We start from the raw sequence: 23,484 nt of genomic DNA, 5'->3' as shown, positions 1-23,484 counted from the left end.
CATTTTTTATAAATTAATAAATTAATTATTATTTACTTCGTAAAAGTGTTAATGCATAATAAAATATTTAATAAATCAATTGGTGCATAAATAATTAATTCACCACATATTATCCTCATACCTTTTTTTTTTTTTTTTTTTGGTGATAACATTTTTTTAAAGTAATACTGTAGTGGGTCCAACAGGTTGGGCTAAGAAGAAACTCATATCTATAATTTCATTTATATTTAAATGAATATTTGGATTTAATGGAATGGCTTCTACAAAGTCCACTAGCATGGTTCTTTATTTTGTTGCAGACAAAGTTAGCGGGTAGGTTTTATTGGTAGGGGATTATTTCGAAGGTGAAGAAGTTAGGAAGCTCCCGCGAGTGAGTTTTGAAATTCACAATATGTTAACAAAATAATTCAATTTTAAATATGTTAACTTTGACATAAATTAATTATCAATTAAAATTAAATAGGTAAAATAAAATAATAACTAACACAAATTACCTTATGAGTTTTTTAATAAAAGGAAATCTAATTAGACAAGGATATATATTTAAAAAATGAAATAATTTCTCTATTTTATTTTCAATAAAACTCATTAGACAAGGGTATATTTAAAGAGTTTTTATAAAACTCTAACACAAATTACCTATTTATCTATTTATTATAAATTTGTTAATAAAAAAAATCTAATTAGACAAAAAATTATTAATATAAAAAATATTTATTAATTGATATAGAAAATAAAATAATTTCTCTAAAACTATGCCACAAATTATCTTTTATTATGAATTTTTTAATAAAAGGAAATTTAATTAGACAAGGATATATTTAAATAAAATAAAATAATTTTTTTAAAACTTTATCACGAATTACCCATTTTATTTTCAATAAAACTCTATCACATTAGACATTGATATATTTAAAGAATTTCCATAAAATTCTAACACAAATTATGTATTTATCTATTTATTATTTTGAGTTAAAATAAAAGAAAATATAATTAGACAATAATTATTAATATAAAAAAAATCATTAATTGATATATAAAATAAAATAATTTTTCTAAAATTCTACCACAAATTACCTATTATTATAATTTTTTAATAACAATAAATCTAATTAGGCAAGGATATATTTAAAGAAAATAAAATAATTTTTATAAAATTCTACCACAAATTACTTAATTTTTTTCAATTAAACTCTATCATATTAGATAAAGATATATTTAAAGAGTTTCTATAAAACTTTAACACAAATTACTTATTTATTATGAGCTTTTTTTATTAAAAGGAAATATAATTATACGAGTATTATTAATATAAAAAAATATTTATTAATTGATATAAAAAAGAGGTTTTAAAAGAGTTTTTATAAAACTCTAACACAATTTACCTATTATTCTATTTATTATGAGTTTTTTAATAAACGAAAATCTAATTAGATAAGAATTATTAATATAAAAAATATTTATTAATTGATTTAAAAAGAGTTTCTATATAAAACTTTAACACAAATTACCAATTTATTTATTTATTATGAGTTTTTAATAAAAGAAAAATTAGACATAAATTGTTAATATAAAAAATATTTATTAATTAATATAAAAAATAAAATAATTTTTAAAGCTCTACCACAAATTAGACAAGAAATATTAATATAAAAAATTATTTATTAATTGATAGAAAAAGAGTTTTTAAAAGATTTCCTTTAACATATATTACCTATTTATCTATTTATTATGTGTTTTTTTTTAATAAAATAAAATATAATTAAACAATAATATATTTAAAGAAAATAAAATGAATTCTATAAAATCTATCACAAATTAGCGGTTTTATTTTCTATAAAACTATATCACATTATATATTTATTATGAGTTTTTCAATAAAGTAAAATCTAATTATACAAAAATATATTTAAAGAAAATAAAATAATTTTTATAAAACTCTAGGACAAATTATTTATTTTATTTTATATAAAACTGTATTACTTATAACATTTATTTATCTATTTATTATGAATTTATTTACAGAAAATAAAATAATATTTATAAAACTTTACCGCAAATTACCTATTTTATTTTCTTTAAAACTCCATTACATATAACTGGTATTTATATATTTGTTATGAGTTTTTTAATAAAAGGAAATCTAATTAGACAATGATATATTTAAATAAAATAAAACAAATTTTTAAAAGAGTTTATATAAAGCTCTAACACAAATTACCGATTTATCTATGTATCAAGAGTTTTTTAGTTAAAGAAAATCTGATTAGACAAGAATTATTAATATAAAAAATATTTATTAATTGATATAAAAAATAAAATACTTTTTATAAAACTCTAACACAAATTAAAGTTTTTTTAATAAAAGAAAATATAATTAGAAAAGGATATATATATATATATATAAATATTTTAAAAAAATAATATAAAATTATACCACAAATTACCTATTTTATTTTCAATAAAACTCTATCACATTAAATAAGGATATATTAAAAGAATTTATATAAAATACTAACACAAATTACTTAAACTCTTCCACAAATTAACTATTTTATTTTATTTAAAACTCTATCATATATAATCTTTATTTATCTATTTATTATGAGTTTTTTAATAAAAGGAAATCTAATTAGATAAGGATATATTTAAATAAAATAAAATAATTTATATAAAACTCTACCACAAATGACAAATTATTTTATAAACTTTACCACAAATTACCTATTTTATTTTCTATAAAACTTTATAAATAAATAAAAATATAATAATATAATAATACATATAAATAAAATATAAAAGTGTAGAGAGTTTTAATATTTCAGTATTTTTTTTTAATATAAAAAATTATTAATTAAATTTAAAATAGAACTCTATCATATATAACCTCTGCGTGTAAAGAGTTTTAGCATTTCAGTATTTATTGTTTAATATAATTTTTTTTTATTAATTAATTTAAATAAAATAAAATAATTTCTATAAAATAATTAAAACATATATGAAAAGAAAAATTCAATAAATTACAAAACATTTATCACGTATATCGCACGTGCCTTTTACTAGTTTACCCTAAAAATAAATTGTTATTTTAAAATTTTAGATTGAGGAGAAGTTTTTGAAATTGATTAAACATATAAAAATATATATATACACACAGTTATACAATATATATATATATATATATACACACATATATATATTGGGGCAAAATCACATGTGCAAGTACTAGAAGGGATGACAACGGGGTTTACGTAAATTCATATCCGCCCCGTACCCGCGAAAGAGAGCGGTCCGCTACTAATTTTGTAATCAAGCTTCTTTAAAACTCTCCCTCGGATTTTTTAATTGGAGAACGAGAGTTTTAGAGGGCGAGAGAGAGAGAGGCGGCAAATAAAGTTTGGCTCTTGCTACCGGAGTACTGAAGCGCTAACAGAGTTCGACAGAGGAAAATTTATTGAAAGAGGTAGGTTCAGTGTTCTTCATTCTTGATTGAAGTTCTTTATCATCTGTACGATAACGTGCTTATGTATCTAGTTTTGTTAATAACTTTAGTTTTGTATGATCGATCTTGTCGATAATTCGTTAACCTAATGTCAGTTTATTGTGCTTTTGCGTTTTTAGCAAGATTGTGTTTAAAGTTGGAATAATTGTAGGGTTAGTTTGATTTGGAATGGTATGTTCTGTTTTAGGGTTTGGAGTTTAACGAAAGCTGCAGGCATCCTGAAACTAATCACAAAAATTTTGTTGTGTGCTCATGTCACTTTTATTGTGGACTGAAAAAATACTTCTTATATTAGGATCCGCCTAGCTTCGTTTGATTCCACACAATAGAATTTCTTCATCGATGGACTTAAATTATAGCATATTTACATTACCATTGAAATTCAAGTGCACTGATTAAATGGTCACACATTTTAAAATTATGTAAAAATTGGTGGAACCCTAATCCAATAAATCTATCATTTTTCTTTCTTTTTTCTTTTTTTAAATTATTCAAAGTCAGGGCCTTGTGTAATTAGTTTAATGTATATATACAGATGAAGATTGCAGTAGAAGGGTGCATGCATGGTGACCTTGACAGTGTGTATGCAACTGTATTACATTTGCAAGAGGTAGAGAAGACCCAAATTGACCTTCTCATCTGCTGTGGTGACTTTCAGGTATAAATATCAATGCACTGCTGTCATTGATTTTGTGTCTGTTTAATTACAACACACTTGAATTTTTTCTAGTTTAAAATATTTTGATTCCTATTTTGTTCTTCATCATTTCAAACATCATTAGAGGATAGTCACCTTTTTTTCTTTTCTTTTCTTTTTTGGTTAGGTAAGTACTCAAACACGCATTTCATAGTTGCCCACTACGGGACTCGAACTCCTCACCTCCCATTTGAGGGAGGAGAGGTTATACTATTGGGCTAATGGCCCATTGGTAGAGGATACTCATGGTAGTATTGATTTGTTCATGTTCAGTATCGCTTCTATACTATGTTTGGATACATTGTTCATCCAATGTGTGTTTGAAAGTTTATTATTGATGGAAAGCAAAGGAAACAAAACTCATTTTTTTTAGAAGGAGAAATTAAGGGATTAAATTTTCCATGGACAACTTTCCCCTTGCATTTACTTTAGTTTGGCCACTAAAGCATTTTTTCTTCTTCTTATTATTTCTGATTGTAGAAATTATTTAAAACTGAGTTAGTTTCCTTCGTAAACAGGCTGTTAGGAATGAGAATGATTTAGAAAGCATGAGTGTGCCACGAAAATACCGAAGCATGAATTCTTTCTGGAAGTACTATTCAGGAGAAAAAGTTGCTCCATTTCCAACTATATTCATTGGTGGGAATCATGAAGCATCCAATTACCTGTGGGAACTGTGAGTAACTTGATATTGTAAATTCATAAATATTCTACTTGGAAAGTGCATTATTTTGGTATAGTATCTTCATGAAAAGGCTAAAAGACAGGTGAATGGCCATCACGGTGGTGTTATGATGACATTTGATTTACTTTTCAAAATATTTCTTATTTCTATTGCATGCTTGTTGAAATATCTAGAATTTTTTTCCATGGTCACTCTTCTCTGTGTCTGTGCATGTAACTCACTATCTTCTGGTTGGAGAATTGAGGCTATGTTATAGAACTATAACAACAACAACAACAACAACAACCAAGCCTTTTCCCAACTACTTGGAGTTGGCTACACGAATCCTATGTTTCCATTCCATAGTCTCACTCAATCCACATGCTATCATAGCCTTCCCTACAATTCTACCCACGCTAACTTTGGTCTTCCTTTTCCCCTAGTATTATGTGGATTATGTCACTTTTCCTAACTGGTGCACTTAAAAAGGTCTCTTTGCACATGTCCAAACCATATTGATTGATTTTCTCTCATTTTATCTCCAACTTGTGCTACTTCATCCATCTCCCGAATGTAATCACTTCTATCTAATATTTGCGTTTTTCCCACTCACTTTATGCAAATGTTGTTTCCTAGCTAGGAAGCATAGATACAGATACATGACAGGGTTCGACACGATACGGTCCACATGGATACGGCAATATGACAAATCTAAAAAAAACAGAATACGGATATGACATGGATACGTCAAAAAATAATAATAGAATATTATTTTATATATTAAAAATAATAATTTTTATTCATTTTATCCACATAATCATGAATAAAAGCACTACTTTGGAGTTTATAATTATAATTAAATGTTTTTTATTTTAATTTTTATATTATTTTTTTGAGTCAGTCCATAATATATTTTAAATTGCACTGAATTTCATTCGTTTTTTAAAAAATAATTACAAAATTAACCGGTCATGTATTGGAAGTGTCCAAAACGTATCCTTGCTGGGTCAATGCTGTGTCCAACCAGAAAATAAAATATTCAAATTTCAAACACTTCTAGTCGTGTATGTGTCGAGTGTTCGACGCTACTACGACACCGCTAAGTGGAGTGTCCGTGCTTCCTCGTTTCCTAGCTATTCAACATTCTGTGCCATAAAATATGGCTCGTCTAATAGCTGTTCCATAGAAATTTCTTTCGACCGTAAGGGGATACGCCTATAACACAATATACTAGAAGCACTCCTCCGTTTAACCCATCCCACTTTGATTTTATGATTTATGTCATCTCCAATTTCTCCTTCATTATGAATAACTGAGCCTAAATGGCGAAAATGCTCACTTTTTTTTGTTGTACCTCTTATTTCTCAGTCTTCACTGCATCCTCATTTGTATTTCTAGATTTACTAAAGTTAAACTCCATTTATTCAGTTTTATTTCTACTTATCTTAAACTCTTTAGTTTGACGTGTCTTATAAAATCATCCATATCTTATCAACTCATCCATAATAAAGGCAAAAGGTATGGGTTTAATGTCGACCCTTGATGTAAGGATGCAGTAATTGGGAATTCACTTGTTTCCCAGTGTTCTAACTATGGTCACACAACTATCATGCATGTCTTTTATAGTGTCAATGTATCCCTTTGTGACTCCTTTATTTTTTAAAATTCTATCTATTAGATTGCTAGGTACTCTATCGTAAGCGTTCTCCAAATCAAGAAAAACCATATGGAGATCCCTCTTCTTTCTATATCTTTCCATTAGTCTCGTCAATAAGTAAATAGCCTCCATTTTTGATCTTCCCAACATGAATCCTAATTGATTCCCCGATACTGTGGCACCACTCATCAGACATCCCCCCCTCCCCCCCCCCTCTACATCGGCGCCACAAACATCCTTTTAGCTGTTATTATTATCTTATTAAATATATATATATTTTTTAAAACTAAGACAAGCCAACTTCTCCTAGACACTTCCAAACCTCAATAGGAATGCCATTGGGTCTTGAAGCCCTCTTTGATCTCATCTTCCTTCAGGCATTTCTAACCTCCCACTCCTTGACCTTGTGGAAAAATATGTTTATCTCTAAGGTCACTATATTCTTCTAAGACTAAACGTCCTATATGGTTTTCATTTAACAACTTCTCGGAATAACTTTTCCTTCTTTCTTTAATTTTATCAACTTTTACTAAAAGCTGTGAATCTTCACTCTTAATGCATTTAATATGACTAAAATCCACAGTTATCCTCTCCCTTAGTTTAGCATGTTTATATATATTATTCTCTCCCTAATTTGTGCCTTGTTTAGAATAAAAATCGTCAAATCCTCTATGTTTTCACTTACTTCTTTCTTAACTTCTTTATTTATTTATTTTTATTTTTCAAAGGTTTCACTATTTGTAGTTTTTTTGCCAAACTTTATAGCATTACCCCCTTTGGACTTGTTCATTCCACCACCAACTTTCCTTATAGAGTAATGATAGACAACACGAAAGAGAATACGCGAAAACTCCCCGAATTTGATTTGGCTAAGCCACGTCAGAGTTAAAAAAGAAAGAGTCCTCTTGTACATGGTATAACTGAAAGGGGAAAAAAGTTTGTTTCATCTTTTACGTTCTATGGCTCTTCTTTTAACATCTTATTTTTAAATAATTATTCTTTTCCCCCCTCTTAAATTCCACTGCCTAGTCCTTCGGCTTATGATTCTCTTTCTCCTTTTAGGTTGTCCTTTTATATATAAATCTAAAACAATAAGCATATATTGTGATGCTAAACTCTCTCCGAAAGTAATCAATTTGACTATTATCTATTCTCCAAATCCATGTCCACTGCATACCATCTCATATCTTCCACACTTTCCTACATGACCATTAAAGTCTCCTTGCATATGCACTTTTTCTTCTTCGGGTATCCCTTGCATCAATTCATCCATATGTTCCCAGGATTGTGTTTTAATATTTTCATCTAGTTCTACTTGGGGTGCATAAGCGCTAACTATATTGAATATATTTCCTCCTAATAAGAGTTTTACTAATATTATCCTACCTTCTTTTCGAATAATGGTTATCACATCTTCTTTTAAATTCTTATCAATAATCATCCCTACTCCATTTCTGTATCTATCCTTTCCGGTGTAATATAATTTATATCCTTTAATCTCTCTAGCTTTTGCACCTACACATTTAATCTCTCTAGCCATAAAATATTAATTTTCCTTCTAATCATAGTGTCTACCAACTCCATTCCTTTACCCTTCAAAGTTTTTATGTTCCAAGTCCCTATCTAGGCCTATTATCCTGGGCTAACTTCTTTGTCAATGCTCATCCAGAAAAACGAGGAACCCGTGCCTAATTTTTACCTCACTCGGGCGCTGATGCGGCGCCCCTTGCCCATTTTTCGAAAGCATCCGGAAGCTGATGCAATGCATCCCTTTAAGGGGAACACCCTGGCATTTACTCGTGCGTTCATAGGATTCATGTTCATATTGGTGACGAACACAACCCTCCTCCTTTATCTGGGCTTGCAACTGGCTGTGTAAAGAAACACAGGCTATATTATGGAACTCCAATATATATATATATATATATATATATATATATATTAAATATCGTTTTTATCAATAACTTAGTGATATGATACATCATTCACGAAGTTTGGTTGTCTTGAAAAAAAAAAAAAAAAAATCAGTGGGATTGCATAGTTGTTGCTTCATTAGGTGTTGTTTGCCCCGGAGTAATATATGTATATATATATTTATATACATGTGTTTGCATGAGATTATACAAGTCCATAAGAGCAGATATATTTTGTTATAATAATCTATTGAGAGGTTTCATATGCCTTTTTGGCTTGCTTTTGCTATAAAAATCAGTTTCATTGATCTTCCGATTGATTTTTACCATTATATTTTATTATTGATGTATTTAAGTATTGATTTAGAATGTTTGATATGCTTGTACTTGCAGCATTTAGATTGTAATCACCTTGATCAACCGCACTGTATAAATTAGTATTTTTGTAAAATTCCATATGCACGCGACTTGAAATTTTAGTTCACCCATAAATCTTTTTGATTTTTTCTTCTTGGTGTTATTTCTATGACATGTTATATTATTTATGGTTTGGTGATATAATTTATCTTGATGACCAATTTGAGTGGTTGGACCTCAAAATTTCTTTCAGATATTGCTAGTTGTTTCAGAAATTGTACTTAAAATGGTCCAATAGAAATTATGAGTGTCTTTTGTCTATTTCTCTAGATACTATGGAGGATGGGCAGCACCAAATATATACTTCTTGGGCTTTGCTGGAGTGGTCAAGTTTGGTAACATCCGAATTGGTGGTCTCTCTGGAATTTATAAAAGCCACCACTATCATTTAGGTTGGTTAAATTATTGTGCCCATTTTACTTGAATTGGTTACATTGTTCTCTTTAATATTGTGTATGTCCTGCATTTTCTTATTGGTCGCAATTTCTTTCTTGAGTTGATTAATTTATGAGATGCAACGACTCCTGAATATCAATGATAAATAAGCAAAGTAGGTGTTTCATGAGCAGGACACTATGAGAGGCTGCCTTATAATGAGAGGGATATCAAATCTATATATCATGTTCGTGAGTATGATGTTCACAAGCTCATGCAAGTTGATGAACCGATTGATATTTTTCTTTCACATGATTGGCCTATTGATATCACTGACTATGGGAACTTGGAAGACCTTCTTCAGAAAAAACCATTTTTCGAGAAAGAGGTAACCACTAGGATGCTAACATGATGCATTAATGTGTTGAAAACCTTAAATATTTTCTTTTGGTTCCTAAAAGTGTTTCTTTATGTATCCTTGGTAAAATGAATGTTTTTCTATGTTTAAGGTGGATAGATGTGATTGTGATCAATATTGGCATATAAAACCACTTGTATTACTTTTGCATAAACATGGCTTCAGTATTATCTGCATCAAACAAATTTTGTTGTTAATCTAAGACCTTCAGCAGAATTACTTTTAGTAAAAAAAATAGGGAAATTTAAACTGACATCCCCTCTAGTTAGGCTAAATTACATGAACCTCCCCTATAATTTTGACAATAACACTGTCATCCCTTGTCAGAGATGGCCGTTTGACTCCATTAACGGAGTATATCAATTTACTATTGTAACCTTGTTGCTAGATGACTTGTGAATAAAGTTCTTATTGGAAGTACCCTCCTTCTCTTTTCTGTCTCTCTTTGCAATCACAAAAATACATTGATATATCAGTATGTTTCTGCAATTAATAAATCATTAAGAACAAGATATATACATAACATTCATAAATATTATGTGTGTGTGTATATATATATATATATGCATTTAATATGTAAGGAACCTAAAATGAAACTGAGAGTATCTTCGGCTATCCAGTAAAGGATGAGAAAGAACGGTAATGGTAACTCAGGGAAGTGAATATGGTAATGAAGAAAGTAAGATGAGTGCTGAAGGTCTTTATCTGTGACTTCTATGCAAATCCGAATGCAGGAACCACAACTTAAGGGATTCCATTTCTGGTTTTGGTTCATTCTAGAGAGAGAGAGAGAGAGAGTTAAATCTGGAGAGAGACCAACTCTAAAGTCTCAATACTATTCTGTTATTACCAAGGAAGAACTATATATATATATATATAAAATTCCCATTGACATGTTTACCTTTACAAGAAACCCAGAAAATCCGTCCAAAGAACTTCACCACTTTGATCTGCTTTGCTTAGACAAACAATTGGGGCTTCTTATCAAGGCCTTGACTCGCTGACCGATTTTCAAATTGTTCTTGAATTCATTGAGAATTGGAGTTGATTTCATCACTGAGAATTGAGTGATGGTTTTGCCTTTGATTTTGGATAATACTATACAGAAACACAAGGACATGTAGAGAGAGAGAATCAAAGGAGCAGCAACTGAGAGAAGATTAAGAATCTGACTTTGGTCTTGTTTATTCTTTTTTTTCTTTCTTCTCTTTTGTCATATTAACATGAAATAGAAGGTGCGTATATAAATATAGAAGATTGTATCTCAAGTGGGAAAGTCTTAAGAGTTGTTAGAGAGTGTTTGTTTTAGAGAGAGAGTGACGTGCAAGAGAAAATTAGAAGTTAGTGAGGGAAAATTAGAAGTTTAGTGGTTGAGAGAGTTTTTGTTAGCAAGTCATAATTTTTTCGAGTCACATAATTGACTCGTTAACTTAGTTGACTTGCCTCGTTCAGGACATGAGTTGATTATTGCATCCACTGGCCTACTGATTCTGGTAGGAATAAGATATTATTGACTCCAGAATCTTAAATAGAAGTTGGATGGATCTGTACTAAGGATCAGGTTTGCAAGATTAAGGTTGGGGGTATGACAACAACCATGGATTTTTAAGCCAACTCAATGTTTATTATTATTTTTTTCATTGTTTGGGTAGTGATGCTTGCCGTGTTGGATCTTCAGTGGCTTTCACTCCTTAGATGTAACTGAGCTCTCATGGACTAGGGCACGGGTGCTACTTGAGCATTGGCATCTCTGAAGTAAATTTACTAATCAGGAACCACCTACTTCGGTGGTTTAGACGGATGCATGGTTGAATTAGAATGATTGCTTCAAGTGTTGAGTTCTAGACTCATGTGAAGTAAGTCCACACCAAGTCATGAGAGGTTTTGAACTGTCCATGGACCTTATTATAAAGCTTATAGGGGGAAATCTTGAATGTAGGATATCTCCATCAATGATTGGCATTTTGGACACTTTGCATGCAACACTAGTGTAACTTATGTCTGAACTTGTCCGAGTTTTTAATAAAATTAAATTTTGACATATTTTTAGCATAATGTGTAATGTCTTTGTTCAGTATAGTTGATTTGAAATATTTAGCATAGCTAAGACCTATATATCAATGCGAGACTAGTGATCTTGCCATCTTTGACAGTTAATCGATGGGTCAAGATGCGATACTCTCCATGTTGACATTTCACTATGGTAAGATGCAATACTTAACCGTTTGTGTCTCTCTTTGGCGGTGAAAGGTCCAACAACTCCAACGGGCCAGAACCGGCCCAACCCAACCCATTCATTTCATACAAATGTCTAGTGGCCCATAGGCCCAGCCACATCTATAGTAGAAGCCTCTAAGCCACATGGTCTGAGAGAAGAGATCCAGCCTATCAGCTCCCAACTTGGAAACCAAGAAGAAAGTTTAGGGTAAAATGTAAACTTCTATAAATAGAAATTAGAGAGAGAAAAGAGGCAAATTGTTTGGAGTGTGAAAATCTTTCCATAATAGAAAAGAAAATTTCTTGCATCTTCATCTGGCACTGCCTGTGGGAAACGAAGAGAAAGATCCATCGATTTCAGCACCAAAACGATGACACAACTTCGGTCGGGAACCATGATCGGAGAGGAAGGCTCCTGTCAACAGGATGAGAACGAATGAGTCAGGCATGATGAACTAATGCAGATCATCGAAATTCTACGATGAGAGATAGCCGAGATCCAGGATGGAGAGAAGGGAAGCACAACCACCCCCTCGTCCGCCGATAGAAGATGAGAGGGTGTGGTAGAGTTTTAAAGTATATAAAAGGCGTGGCAAGGAAGGGTTCTAAGGGTCAAACCTTAATTTGGCGCATGCTAGACGATGGGGGGTCCACTTGGAGTCTTGCATAATTAGGGGGTTTGGTCAAATTTCATTATTTTGGTAATTGCATCAATTAAGTTATTTGTTACTTTATTAAGTTAGAGTCAACTTTTGATTACCTCCATTGTTGGGTAATCCAAGGGTCATCTTTTATTATAAAAAGGATACTATGGAATTCTGAATGCTCAGCGAATGATTGAATAAAATTATCCTTTGAGATTTCTTTGTGAGTGATTCACAAATTCTGAGGGCGTGAGGCCTTCTCTAGGTGTGATAGCTAGGGTCCTATTGGAGTGATCCAATAGGCTTTTCTTTGTTAATTCCAATCCTTCTTTTCTACTAACAATCCTTGAATCTTAGCTTTGTTTCTGAATTTCCAGCCCATACCTCTTATTTACTTTCTTCTATTTGAGCCTATTCTTTGTCCTAAATCAGTTTTTGGTATCAGAGCATTTGTCTATTCGATTCTGGAGCACAGTACCTAGATGGAACCTACATCAGTTTAGGGTAAAATGTAAACTTCTATAAATAGAAGTTAGAGAGAGAAAAGAGGCAGATTGTTTGGGGTGTGAGAAAATCTTTTCATAATAGAAAATAAAATTTCTTACATCTTCAGGCGCCTTGTGTATTCTCTTGGGAGCGCACCCCTTTTGAGTTCCTTTAATGAATTCTTACTTAAAAAAAAAAATGCGATACTTTTCTCTCTAAAAATCACAAGTCTTTTTGGGCCAAATTGATTTAATAACTTTTAGCATTATAATCATGATATAGATTTATTTATACTTATATGAAAAGGGTTAGAATTTTATTTATTTATTTTATTGATTTCAATAACAAAAGTTTACACTTTTGAACATTAATAATGACTTTTTTTTTTGGAAGCATCTCAATGTTGACAACACAACAAATATAATATGAGTTAATATGAGTGAAGCAGACTTGTGATAGATTTATTGTCAGTCAATGCCTCTATATTATCCAAACATTTTAAAATGAAGCTTGTTAAATACATGTTTAATTATTTGCATATCGACCTAAAAGATACAATTTTCAGCTTCCATATATATATATATATATATATATTTAAATGAAAAGTGTTATAGAGGATGCTCAAAAGGGGAGCGCTTCCCGAAATACTACACAAGGACCAAAAAGGGCCCCTAACCACTTTTTCAGCTTGCAATTTACAGGTTATCATTATCTATATCATTACATATAAAACTTTGAGAAATGGCAGTATCTTGTTTAATATTTGGTTGTTTTGTTCATCTAAATACTGTTAACAGTGATTTGGATACAATTTGCTGAACTAGGCATTTGTTACTATTTCAATGTCTCCTATTTCCCCCTGATGTACTGTAAAATTTCCGTTGCTCTCTCTCTCTCTTGTAAAAAATTTGTTTTTAAGCATCTCCGATACAAAAATTTGCTTTTATTGTACAATGAAAAATCACTTGAAACTCATACTTATTCAGATTCAGGAAAGAACCCTGGGAAGTAAAGCTGCTGCTGTATTGCTGGATAAATTGAAACCTCCTTATTGGTTTTCAGCTCACTTACATTGCAAATTCGCTGCTCTGGTTCAACATGGAGAGCCAAACCAAGTCACAAAATTTCTTGCACTTGATAAGTGCCTCCCAGGACGCAAATTTTTGCAGGTAAGCTTGCATCCTTTGTTGTCGTCTTCAACTACTTCATTGTTTATTTATTTTCTAAATGATTGTTTGAAGCTAAAAAGTTCAGTTATTGGAACTACTGCTTTTTTAGGTTATTGAAATTGAATCGGAGCCAGGACCTTATGAGTTTCAGTATGATGAAGAATGGCTTGCGATCACGCGGAAGTACAATTCTATCTTGCCTTTAACCATTAAACCTGCAAACTTTAGGTATGTCTATCACTAAGATGTGCTTGATTGGACATTGTTTGCAAGAAAGTAGCTAGTAATTCGCTATTCTTTTGTTATAGGAATGTACAGCTTGATATGAAAGAATGTCGTCAGTGGGTCAGAAATAGACTACAAACAAGAGGGGCTAAACTTTTTGAATTTGTGCAGACAGTTCCATGCCACGTTCCCTCTGAGTCTTTTTCTAGAGTGTTCTCCTCTGGTAATGATTTTGAGATGCATTATGTCATTTTGTTATTACTTCCATTTTTCGTGATGAGGTCTTAAATTATAGACCATAATTCTGGGATACCTTAACATGGTACCTTGCACGGCTGCAACATAAATTGGCTTTAAGCCACTCAGTCGTCTATTATATGGACTCTCCTATTTCCCTTCACGTACCCGTGTTGACATGGCATGATTGTAGAAGTAGGAGTAAAAACTCAAATATAAAAGTAGAGGTGAGGTTTCTATCTATGAGATAGATTAAGCCCCCTTTTCTTTTACCACATCGTACATAATTTGAGTAATAATTGAGTATATTCTTATAAAACAACAATATTAAACATTACAATATATAAAACATATAATGTATTTGAATGTGTAGTACGTCTCCACGTATCCATATCCAACTTTTGAACTCATATCTTTGTATCTTAAGATATGTGATTATGTGAGTTCGACACTTGCACGCACCTGCACCCGATAAGTGTGGATAACATAGGGTCGTAATTTATGCATTTGAAGTTTTGAACAAGTGATTGTTTATGGGTTTGCAAAATGAATTAGCTTCATACCATTCATGTGAATAATATTTGGTCCGCAATATGCTCATTACAATATTTGCACTTCCACAAATTGTTAGTTGTAATTGAAACTAAAGTTGGCAAAATAAAGTAAAACATTACATTTCTATTAAAGGAAAAAGGAAGTCAAACCCATGCTCTTAGGTAAGGCTGCAAACAAATCGAGCCAAGTCGAGCTTTACGTTGCTCGGGCTCGTTTGTTAGAGGTTTAGCTCGGGCTTGACTTGGGATTGTGACGAGCTCAAAAAACTAAGCTCAAGCTATGGTTTTAAAAAGCTCGGGCCCGGCTCGGTTCGTTTAAGAAAACAAATTTAACTTATGTTCAAAATCCGTCCAAGCTAGTTTGGTAAATCATTGCTATTTTATTTTATACTTACAAAGATTAAATAATTCCAATAAAAAATAGAAACAAATATAAACGAACCCTATAACGAACCTACGGTTCACGAACATATGGGAGCCCTATATGAGGCTATGTTCACGAACATATACAAGCCTACACGAGCTGAGCCCAACATTGTTCAGGATCGGCAAACTAGCCTAGAAAACGAGTTCAATCTCGACTTTAGTAAATCATTGCAATTTTATTTCATACTCACAAAGATTAAAGAATTCCAGTAAAAAATAGAAACAAATATAAACGGATCCTATAATGAGCCTACGGTTCACGAACATATACGAACCCTATATGAGGCTATGTTTACGAAAATAAACGAGCCTACACGAACCGAGCCCAACAATGTTTGGCTTTAGTAATTCATTGAAATTTTATTTTATACTTGCAAAGATTAAAGAATTCCAATAAAAAATAGAAACAAATATAAGCGAACCCTATAACAAGCCTACGGTTCATGAATATATACGGCCCTATATAAGCCTATGTTCATGAACATAAACGAGCCCAGTGTTATTAAAAGCTCAAGGTGCATTAAGGCGCTAGAGGTCCTTTGGAGCCTATGCGCACGGCGAGGCATGCGCCTGAGTGAAGCGAGGCGCACAATTAAAATTTTAAACTACCATAAAAGCATTCATATCTCATAAGTCGTAACCACATTTAAAAAATTAATATCAAATATAAGAAAGTAAATCCATCAACTATATAATCAAGAACCATAAAACATAGCACAAATTTGTTTTCTTGAAAGGCAAAACAGAGAACAAAAAGAAATAAATCTTTTAACAAAAAAAAAATGTTAAGAAAAGAAAAAAAGAAGACAGAAACAAAAGAAATAGATAAGAAGAGAGAGAAGTAGAAAAGAATCCCCCCCCCCCCCCCCCCCCCCCCCCCCCCCCACACACACACACACACCCAACCCAACCCAACCCAACCCAACCCAAAACAAAAAAAGGACAGAGAGGAGAACTAGACGAAGAGAGAAAAGTAAACAAAAATGAGTAGAGAGAGAAGAAGAAGAAGAAAGAACTGACATGGCTTCGTCGTTCGTCTCTGCCACTAGGGCTTTCTCCGTTGGTCTCACAGTCTCACTCTTTCTATTTTTGGTTGATACTTTGACTCTTGGGCTTTCTTTCTTATTTGTTTATTCTTTTGAACAAAAGTTCCTTCTCTCATACACTTTAGGCTTTCTTATTTGTTTATTAAGTTGCCAAAAGTACCTTTTTTGGTTTAAGAAATAGAATAATCAGTTTAAAATAAAACAAAATAGTGAGGCGCGCTTGACAAATAGGACGAGACACAATCAAGGCGCGCGCCTAGTAAACATCAGTGCAGGGATGACAACAGGCGCTAGACCCGTGCCTCGAGCTTAGGCGTACCTTTAACAACACTAAACGAGCCTACATGAGCTGAGCCTAACACTGTTCGAGATCGGCTCGTTAACTAAACGAGCCTAGAAAACGAGTTTGATCTCTGCTCCTTTGCTTAATGAACAAGCCCGAGCGGTTTATTTGCCGCCCTACATTTAGGATTGTTCTCCACAATTCTTGCCACATCCTCAAAAATGTCTCACCCCGGTAACTACATCCCCTTCCTTCTAATTACTTGGGATTTTAATAGGTGGCTACCACTTTGTGATTATTCAATAATTAGAAGTTCCAGGGAAAATAAAATAAAAATAACACACACATTTAAGATACAATTGATTCAGTTGAATTTTGAGTTCACATTTCATGCTTACCGTCGATGCAATCTGCCCATGGTTAATTAATCTTTTACAAAGTCACGCTGACTCCTATTATATTAATAGTTTGTTTCCTCCTATAATGTTTATTGTGGGAACCTTGATTTCCATTGAACTTTTTTAGTTGCAAAAATCATAACTTGCAAGTGGATTACAGCAAGTCACTTGATTGTGATTCAAGATTCAGAAATGCTGATCATGGGCCATAGGATCGTAACTTATGAAACACTTTTTAATTCAATTACCTTTCATTGTTTGACAGAAACTAGGAAAAAGTTAACATAGTAAACTTGCTCAAGTATGAGCTGAGTATTCGAATTTTTAGCCTTAGTTTAGTCTTGCTCTAGATAGCACCACTGAAATGAGTTGATGCCTTTTTGGATTGTCTAAATGAGCATAAGATATCATGATATGCACGTGAAATGAAGTTAAGATCTATGTACTCATAGATATCTAAACTTCTTTCCAAAAGGGGTGTATTTTTCCGGATGGTGATGGTAAACTCCTTTGGTTTTTTTTCCCTTTAAAAAAAAAAATTGGCAACAACCATAGATTTTTTTGGGGGCGTCAGTGGTATAGGCATAACATCAAGATGTTCAGTATGAAGAACTATATTTATTATTGTTGTTGCTGAAGACCAAGCTTGTCAAGGACTTCTGGTCATGCTCTGAAAAATTTATACTTCGTAGTATTTAAATTTTAAAAGGTTAAAAAAATTTGCACTCGTAAAAAAAAAAAAAAGTTGCAAGTTTTGCAGCTTGGAAATTTGTTGTTTTACCAAATAGCTTAAAGGATTTCACACCTTCACGATTTGTTCCTCATGTACAATACTGCAGTTCAAAGGTTCTTGTCAGGGGTCACCTAAGGCACTATTTGGCACTGCCTTTTACCTTTTTCATTTCTACTCCACAAATTCTTACTTTAATGGACTTCTTACTCTATTTTACTTTAGATAAGTTGCTTGAGAAATGCGATTTTGTGAAGTGCTGGCTCATCAGCAACTGATGATTGAACCATAATTATGCATTTGATGCGTTCATTAGGAGAGTCCAGGCAATAAGCCAGTGGTGTAGTCGATCATCTGCCACTGATAGTTGTGGTTGCCTTTTCAGTAAATATGCCCGAATGTGTGTGTGTACTATTATTATATATACTTATTTTATTAATGCTATTGCTAAAGAAATTGGTGAGTTTGCAAGTGTAAAATTAAGTTAGGTGATTTCAAATATATGGAATCATTTAGGATTTGGGTTCACAACCTGTATAATTTCTGATTGTTCGGGTTTGTTTTGTAATCATTTCTTTTTTGATTTGTGCTAACTATGATAATTTAGAAATTAAATGCTGTGGAAAGTGTATGTTGATAATTGGTATTACCTTTCCTTAGCAGGTCATCATCGGAATCCTCAAACAGAAGCTTTATTGCAGCTTCTAGAACTTCCTTATCTTCTTGATAGCGCATTAGAGTCAAGGGAGCTAACTCATAGCTCGGCCTCCTTTATTTCCGGAGGTAATTATTTCATCATTATCTGTCAATGAATGCTGAAGTAGATTAGTCCCTCTTTAGGACTATGTGTCCTTGTCTGCTGTGTTATTTTTGCGTGTAAGTGTAGACTGTTGGGTGTTTTTCTTTTATTTTCCTCCTAATGCAAAGTAGTCCAGCAGCTCAATAAAGTTACAAACCTTTGGCTTGAGTCAATCCTGAGTGTGAATGGGCAAAATGTCCAATGGTCATCTTCTGGAGTTCTGTTGGGCCAGTACAGAAGTTGCCACAGATAAGAAACTACTTGTGGTTTGTATTATGCCATGCTTTCTTTGTCAATTCAGATGAAACTCTTTCCGTAAATTCATTGTTCTCTAGGGATAGAGGAATATATATGTTGAGCATAGTGTAAGTAAGAAATTTATCGATTTTCTTGAAATTATTAGATTGGAAATTTCCTGAAAACCTAAAAATAGTATCTTCTCTCAATATAACTATTAGTAGTTTAATACCATGAACCATTGCTTTAATAAGGTTTCACTATATGTCTCTAATGCTCCATGGACATCCAGGTGCACCAGAGTTCTTGAACTTGAACTTTGCAGCTGGCACAATATATCAATTTAAGAAGCAGCTGTTTGGATGATTTCCATTTCCCCTGTTTCCTGGTTTCTCATGTTCCAACACCAAAAAGGGTACTGCATTACATGGACTTCTTAAGACATAATTGTAGCCAGGCCCTAAACCTACTTTCCTGTAGCCTTTGTGTTACGACAAACACAGCGAACCAAGAAACAATCATTAAACACAACAAAAACAAGTACCACACAGGACACGGAGATTTACGTGGTTCGACACAAGTTGTGCCTACGTCCACGATGAAGATCCGACAAAAAAATTCACATTAGGAGATTATAAGCTTCAGTCCCCAAACCCTAGCTCTCGCTCCTCGCTCTCTTTTCTACGATTTTCAGTGTTCTCACATTATTCCACTCTAAACCCTTAATGCCCTTATATACGATACAAGAGAGGGCCACAACCCGCAAGCAAAAAAAGTATCAATTTTTTTTTTTTTTTCATTTTCTAGTCAACCGGGTCGCATGACCTGGTTCAAAACAAAATTCGGGCCACAACATCACACTTGCTTATATGCTTGTGAATATAATTGACTGGATGAATGTTCGTGTTTTTATATATTGTTGTTATAGTTCAGGCACTGAGACTTGTATAGATAACTTTTACCGTGTTAAACAACATATTATATTTACTTTCATACAGACATTTACAATAAGTCTATGTATAATTATGGTATGTAAGCAAGCTTCTTGTCCGTTTAATATTTAATGGAGAACTTTTGCTGATAGTTTCCTTTCTCTTTCTTTTAATTTTTTGATGCCCCCATTGTTATTGTGCGAGTGTAGGTTTTGTTGACTATAACAGTGATGACAGTCCCAATGATGATGTGGATGAAATAGAAGAACTTGCAAGAGTTGATGCAGAAACCTAGAAAGGAATTCAGTGAAGTTTGTGTTTGGGTAATAGTTTTTGTCACTGTCCATATCTTTATTAAATTTTCTATGATGTGTTGGATTCAAATTGAATCCTTTGTGATCATAATTCAGACAGAATGTTGACTAATAATTAATTGAGGTGTGGGCATTCTTCTATTGGAGACTCGGTATTTTCGTCCTTGCTTATGTGGTTGAATCAACTTTTCATAGTACCATATAAAAAAAAGAAGAAGATAATTACCTTCTATAATTTGAGTCTTATAGAAGAGAAAATGGGAGAGGAGAATATAATTTTTTAAATTAAGGTGCAGGCATGATTTTATTACATACTGAAATTTTCCACCTAGCTTATAAAGTTTAATTACCTATCCACGGTACCATAAATGAAAAGATAATTACCTATTATAATTTAAGCATTATTACTGTGTTTAAAATGGGAGAAGAGAATTCTTTAAATTCCTACACTTTTATTTATTTATTTTTTTCCTTCCAAACAATTGGGGAAAAATTGAAAATCATCTCTCTATACAATTGTGGATTTTCTTATGCTGTTGGCCTGCCCTTCTCTGAGAAAAAAATGTTTCATGTTCATGTTTGATCAATTGTTCTGAACCATAATTGTTTCAAGGAAGTTTTTTAAGAATATTTCCTTGAATTAATTGAAGTAGACGGTTATATACATTCCCAAAAAAAAAAAAAAAAAAAAAAAAAAAAATGTTTGAGATGTAATTATTTAATCATTGTTCTGAATTGTAATTGTCTTAAGGAGTCATTCTATAATAACTTTAAGGAGTCATTTTATATGAGGTTTTCGTTGAATTCAAATAAGTCTACATCTTAAATTTTGTGATCATAATAGCATCTATTTTATTACAGGATGGCTTGTCACGCCAAGGAAGCAAGGTATGGTCTTCAATTGTTTGGCCACGCCCTTGAAAGATGAGCTATCATCAAGAATTACCTTACCTTGATTTCCTTCAAAGTGCATGCGTGCACGATGTCGTTCATATATTTTGGTAGCACAAATTGGCCAATGCAGGAATCTCAACTCTGACCCCAACTAAAAATTATTGTATTTGTAGTTGTTGCATATATTAGATATGGTCACACACACACATATATATATATATATATATATATATGTATTGGATTGCTTCCCCCACTCCCTTTATGATATTGTTGCTTCCTGTAGTTGTTGTTGGATTGCATGGGTCTTAGAAGTCACATTTTTTTCTTCTTAATTGAAATGTGGTTTTAATTATTCACATCAATCATTTGCAGTTGGAACTCTATTGTTGTTGCGGACGCTACACGTTAAGTGTGGGTATTGGTAGTCTTGGCTTCTAAGATACAAGTTGGAGTTATTAAACCGACTCATCATCCTTGTGATCAAAATTTCCATATAGGTCGGGGGAGTTGGACCTTTGCAATATCCCACCGAAAGAAGAAATTTGACCCAAGCAAGTTTATTCTTTTCCTCTAATCAAATCCCATGGTGTTCATGGCTTCTTGGACTCCTGTTTTTGCCTTTTCCAAGTAAGTCTGTTGAAAACCAGGTGATTATGTTGTGGTCAAACCACTAAACAAAGAGGGATTGGGTCAAACACTAGTGTGAGTAAAAACAAAGAATTTGTCAAACCACTTGGCTAATTCTTTCAATTGATTTGCTTTCACTTTGAAGCAAAGTTATGTGAACCAATTATACTTAACCCCTTTTTTAAGCCAATACTCCACGTGTTTTCCATAAAGATCCTTTGTTCATTCCTTTCCATATACACCAAGAGACGTTTCTCTCTCAGCTTTCACTCTTGTAGTAGTGGCTAAAGGCGTGGCTCATCTTCTCTCGATGACCAGTTCTTATCGTAGCTTTGTAGATTGACTTTTGTGCGTAGTAGCTATATATAATATTGTATTGGATGAGTTAGAAAAACACAAAGTGGGCCAACAATGGGTGTTTTTGAGACATTCCGAATTGGAGGTCGGTTTTCAATATAAACAAAAGTGAATAGGAGAAAAAAAACACACACACACACACACACACTACTCAGCTTCTATAGAGACAAGAACTACCCAAGAATTGTCAAACTTCAATTGCCCTATAGCTCGCTCTTCCTACTCTACAAATGCCAACCAATGTCCCCTGCAAGTGGTGCCCATGCTCCATTAGGTGACACTCAAAAAGTCACTGAACTTGTCTCTTAGTGTTTGTGTGCCCTGTAGGAGGAGGGTCCGCATTTGCTGAATATGATAAAATCAAGACCCTTTGAGACGCCATACGGCACTTGCAGTCTTGTGTGTAGCTTAATGCCACACGATTGGCATCTTTGAATGCCCAAGTGATCCATTTCAATCAAATTTGTTCCTCTCTCTCTCTGCTAGACTAGGCCAGCACGCATGCTTCACTCTGATGGTTGGTGGTAGAGTAAAAGCCGTATTCATATCACAAACTCTTTTCAACTTTTAATCCCAAAAGAGTGATGTGACTCTCCCCCCCGTCTAGTCCGTCCGATCGTATTATCGTGACCCCAACGAGGAGGTGTATCAACAAGGCAATGGCTAGGGAGACGCATTTGAACGTGCAATGCAATAGGTCTAGGCTGTAGATTGAGGCACTTTTAGATTTTGCAAGGTGGTAGCAGCAGCAGCAGCACCATTGCTGGGCCACGAGAGGGAACCTCCAAGTCGTCCATTATTTTAGGCTTTTAGTCTAGTAAATCATGCCTTTCGGCAAATGGGGGGTGAAATAATAAAGCGTGTGTTGTTGGGTTTGACACATGTTTTCTTTGCCTAGAAGAGGAGGTCGCAAAACACTTTGTTTTAGTAAAGCACTTTCATCGACTCACTAAAGAGTGTATTTTGCTCTGTTGTTTACATTTTGTTTGTTTAGGTTAAGAGAAGGATAAAGGGCACTTGTTTCTTCTTTCATGAAGAGGAGGTGGTGGTGGTGTCTTTTAAGACATTAATAGGATATTGGCACAAAAGTCATTGCTAGTTTTTAGGTATGGTCTCTAACTAAAGCCTTAAAATATTACATCAACACTTGATATAGAATTGGGCTAAGCTTTTTCTATTACTATTTTTTTAGTATTCCTCACTTTTTGTTGAATTTTTGTGGTGAACCAACCCTACCACTTCCACCCACCAATGGTTCACTTTAAT

The 23,484-nt window shown here is 32.9% G+C and overlaps 1 protein-coding gene across 3 annotated transcripts; it reads left to right on the top strand.

The window, feature by feature from the left end:
- The first annotated feature begins 3,286 nt into the window (after positions 1-3,286).
- Positions 3,287-21,615, top strand: LOC132276069 (lariat debranching enzyme). Of its 3 annotated transcripts, none has more exons than XM_059777324.1 (11): positions 3,287-3,463; positions 4,038-4,160; positions 4,718-4,875; positions 9,121-9,242; positions 9,420-9,613; positions 13,983-14,159; positions 14,269-14,387; positions 14,468-14,607; positions 18,719-18,841; positions 20,236-20,349; positions 21,202-21,615. In XM_059777324.1, exons 2-10 carry the CDS (start codon positions 4,038-4,040, stop codon positions 20,319-20,321), a joined length of 1,242 nt encoding a protein of 413 aa, XP_059633307.1. In that variant the 5' UTR covers positions 3,287-3,463; the 3' UTR covers positions 20,322-20,349; positions 21,202-21,615. The 3 variants fall into 3 exon arrangements, with proteins under 3 accessions (XP_059633307.1, XP_059633305.1, XP_059633306.1); XM_059777322.1 differs by having other exon boundaries at positions 3,292-3,463; positions 13,977-14,159; XM_059777323.1 differs by having other exon boundaries at positions 3,295-3,463; positions 13,977-14,159; positions 18,722-18,841.
- Positions 21,616-23,484: the final 1,869 nt, after the last annotated feature.

This window comes from Cornus florida, unplaced genomic scaffold, assembly GCF_030987335.1.
Source record: "Cornus florida cultivar Cherokee Brave unplaced genomic scaffold, ASM3098733v1 CherokeeBrave_3.0.0_Hap2_Chr10, whole genome shotgun sequence".
NCBI lineage: Eukaryota > Viridiplantae > Streptophyta > Magnoliopsida > Cornales > Cornaceae > Cornus > Cornus florida.
The sequence above is the reverse complement of the archived record's forward strand: the minus strand, read 5'-3'. Positions and strand labels throughout refer to the sequence as shown.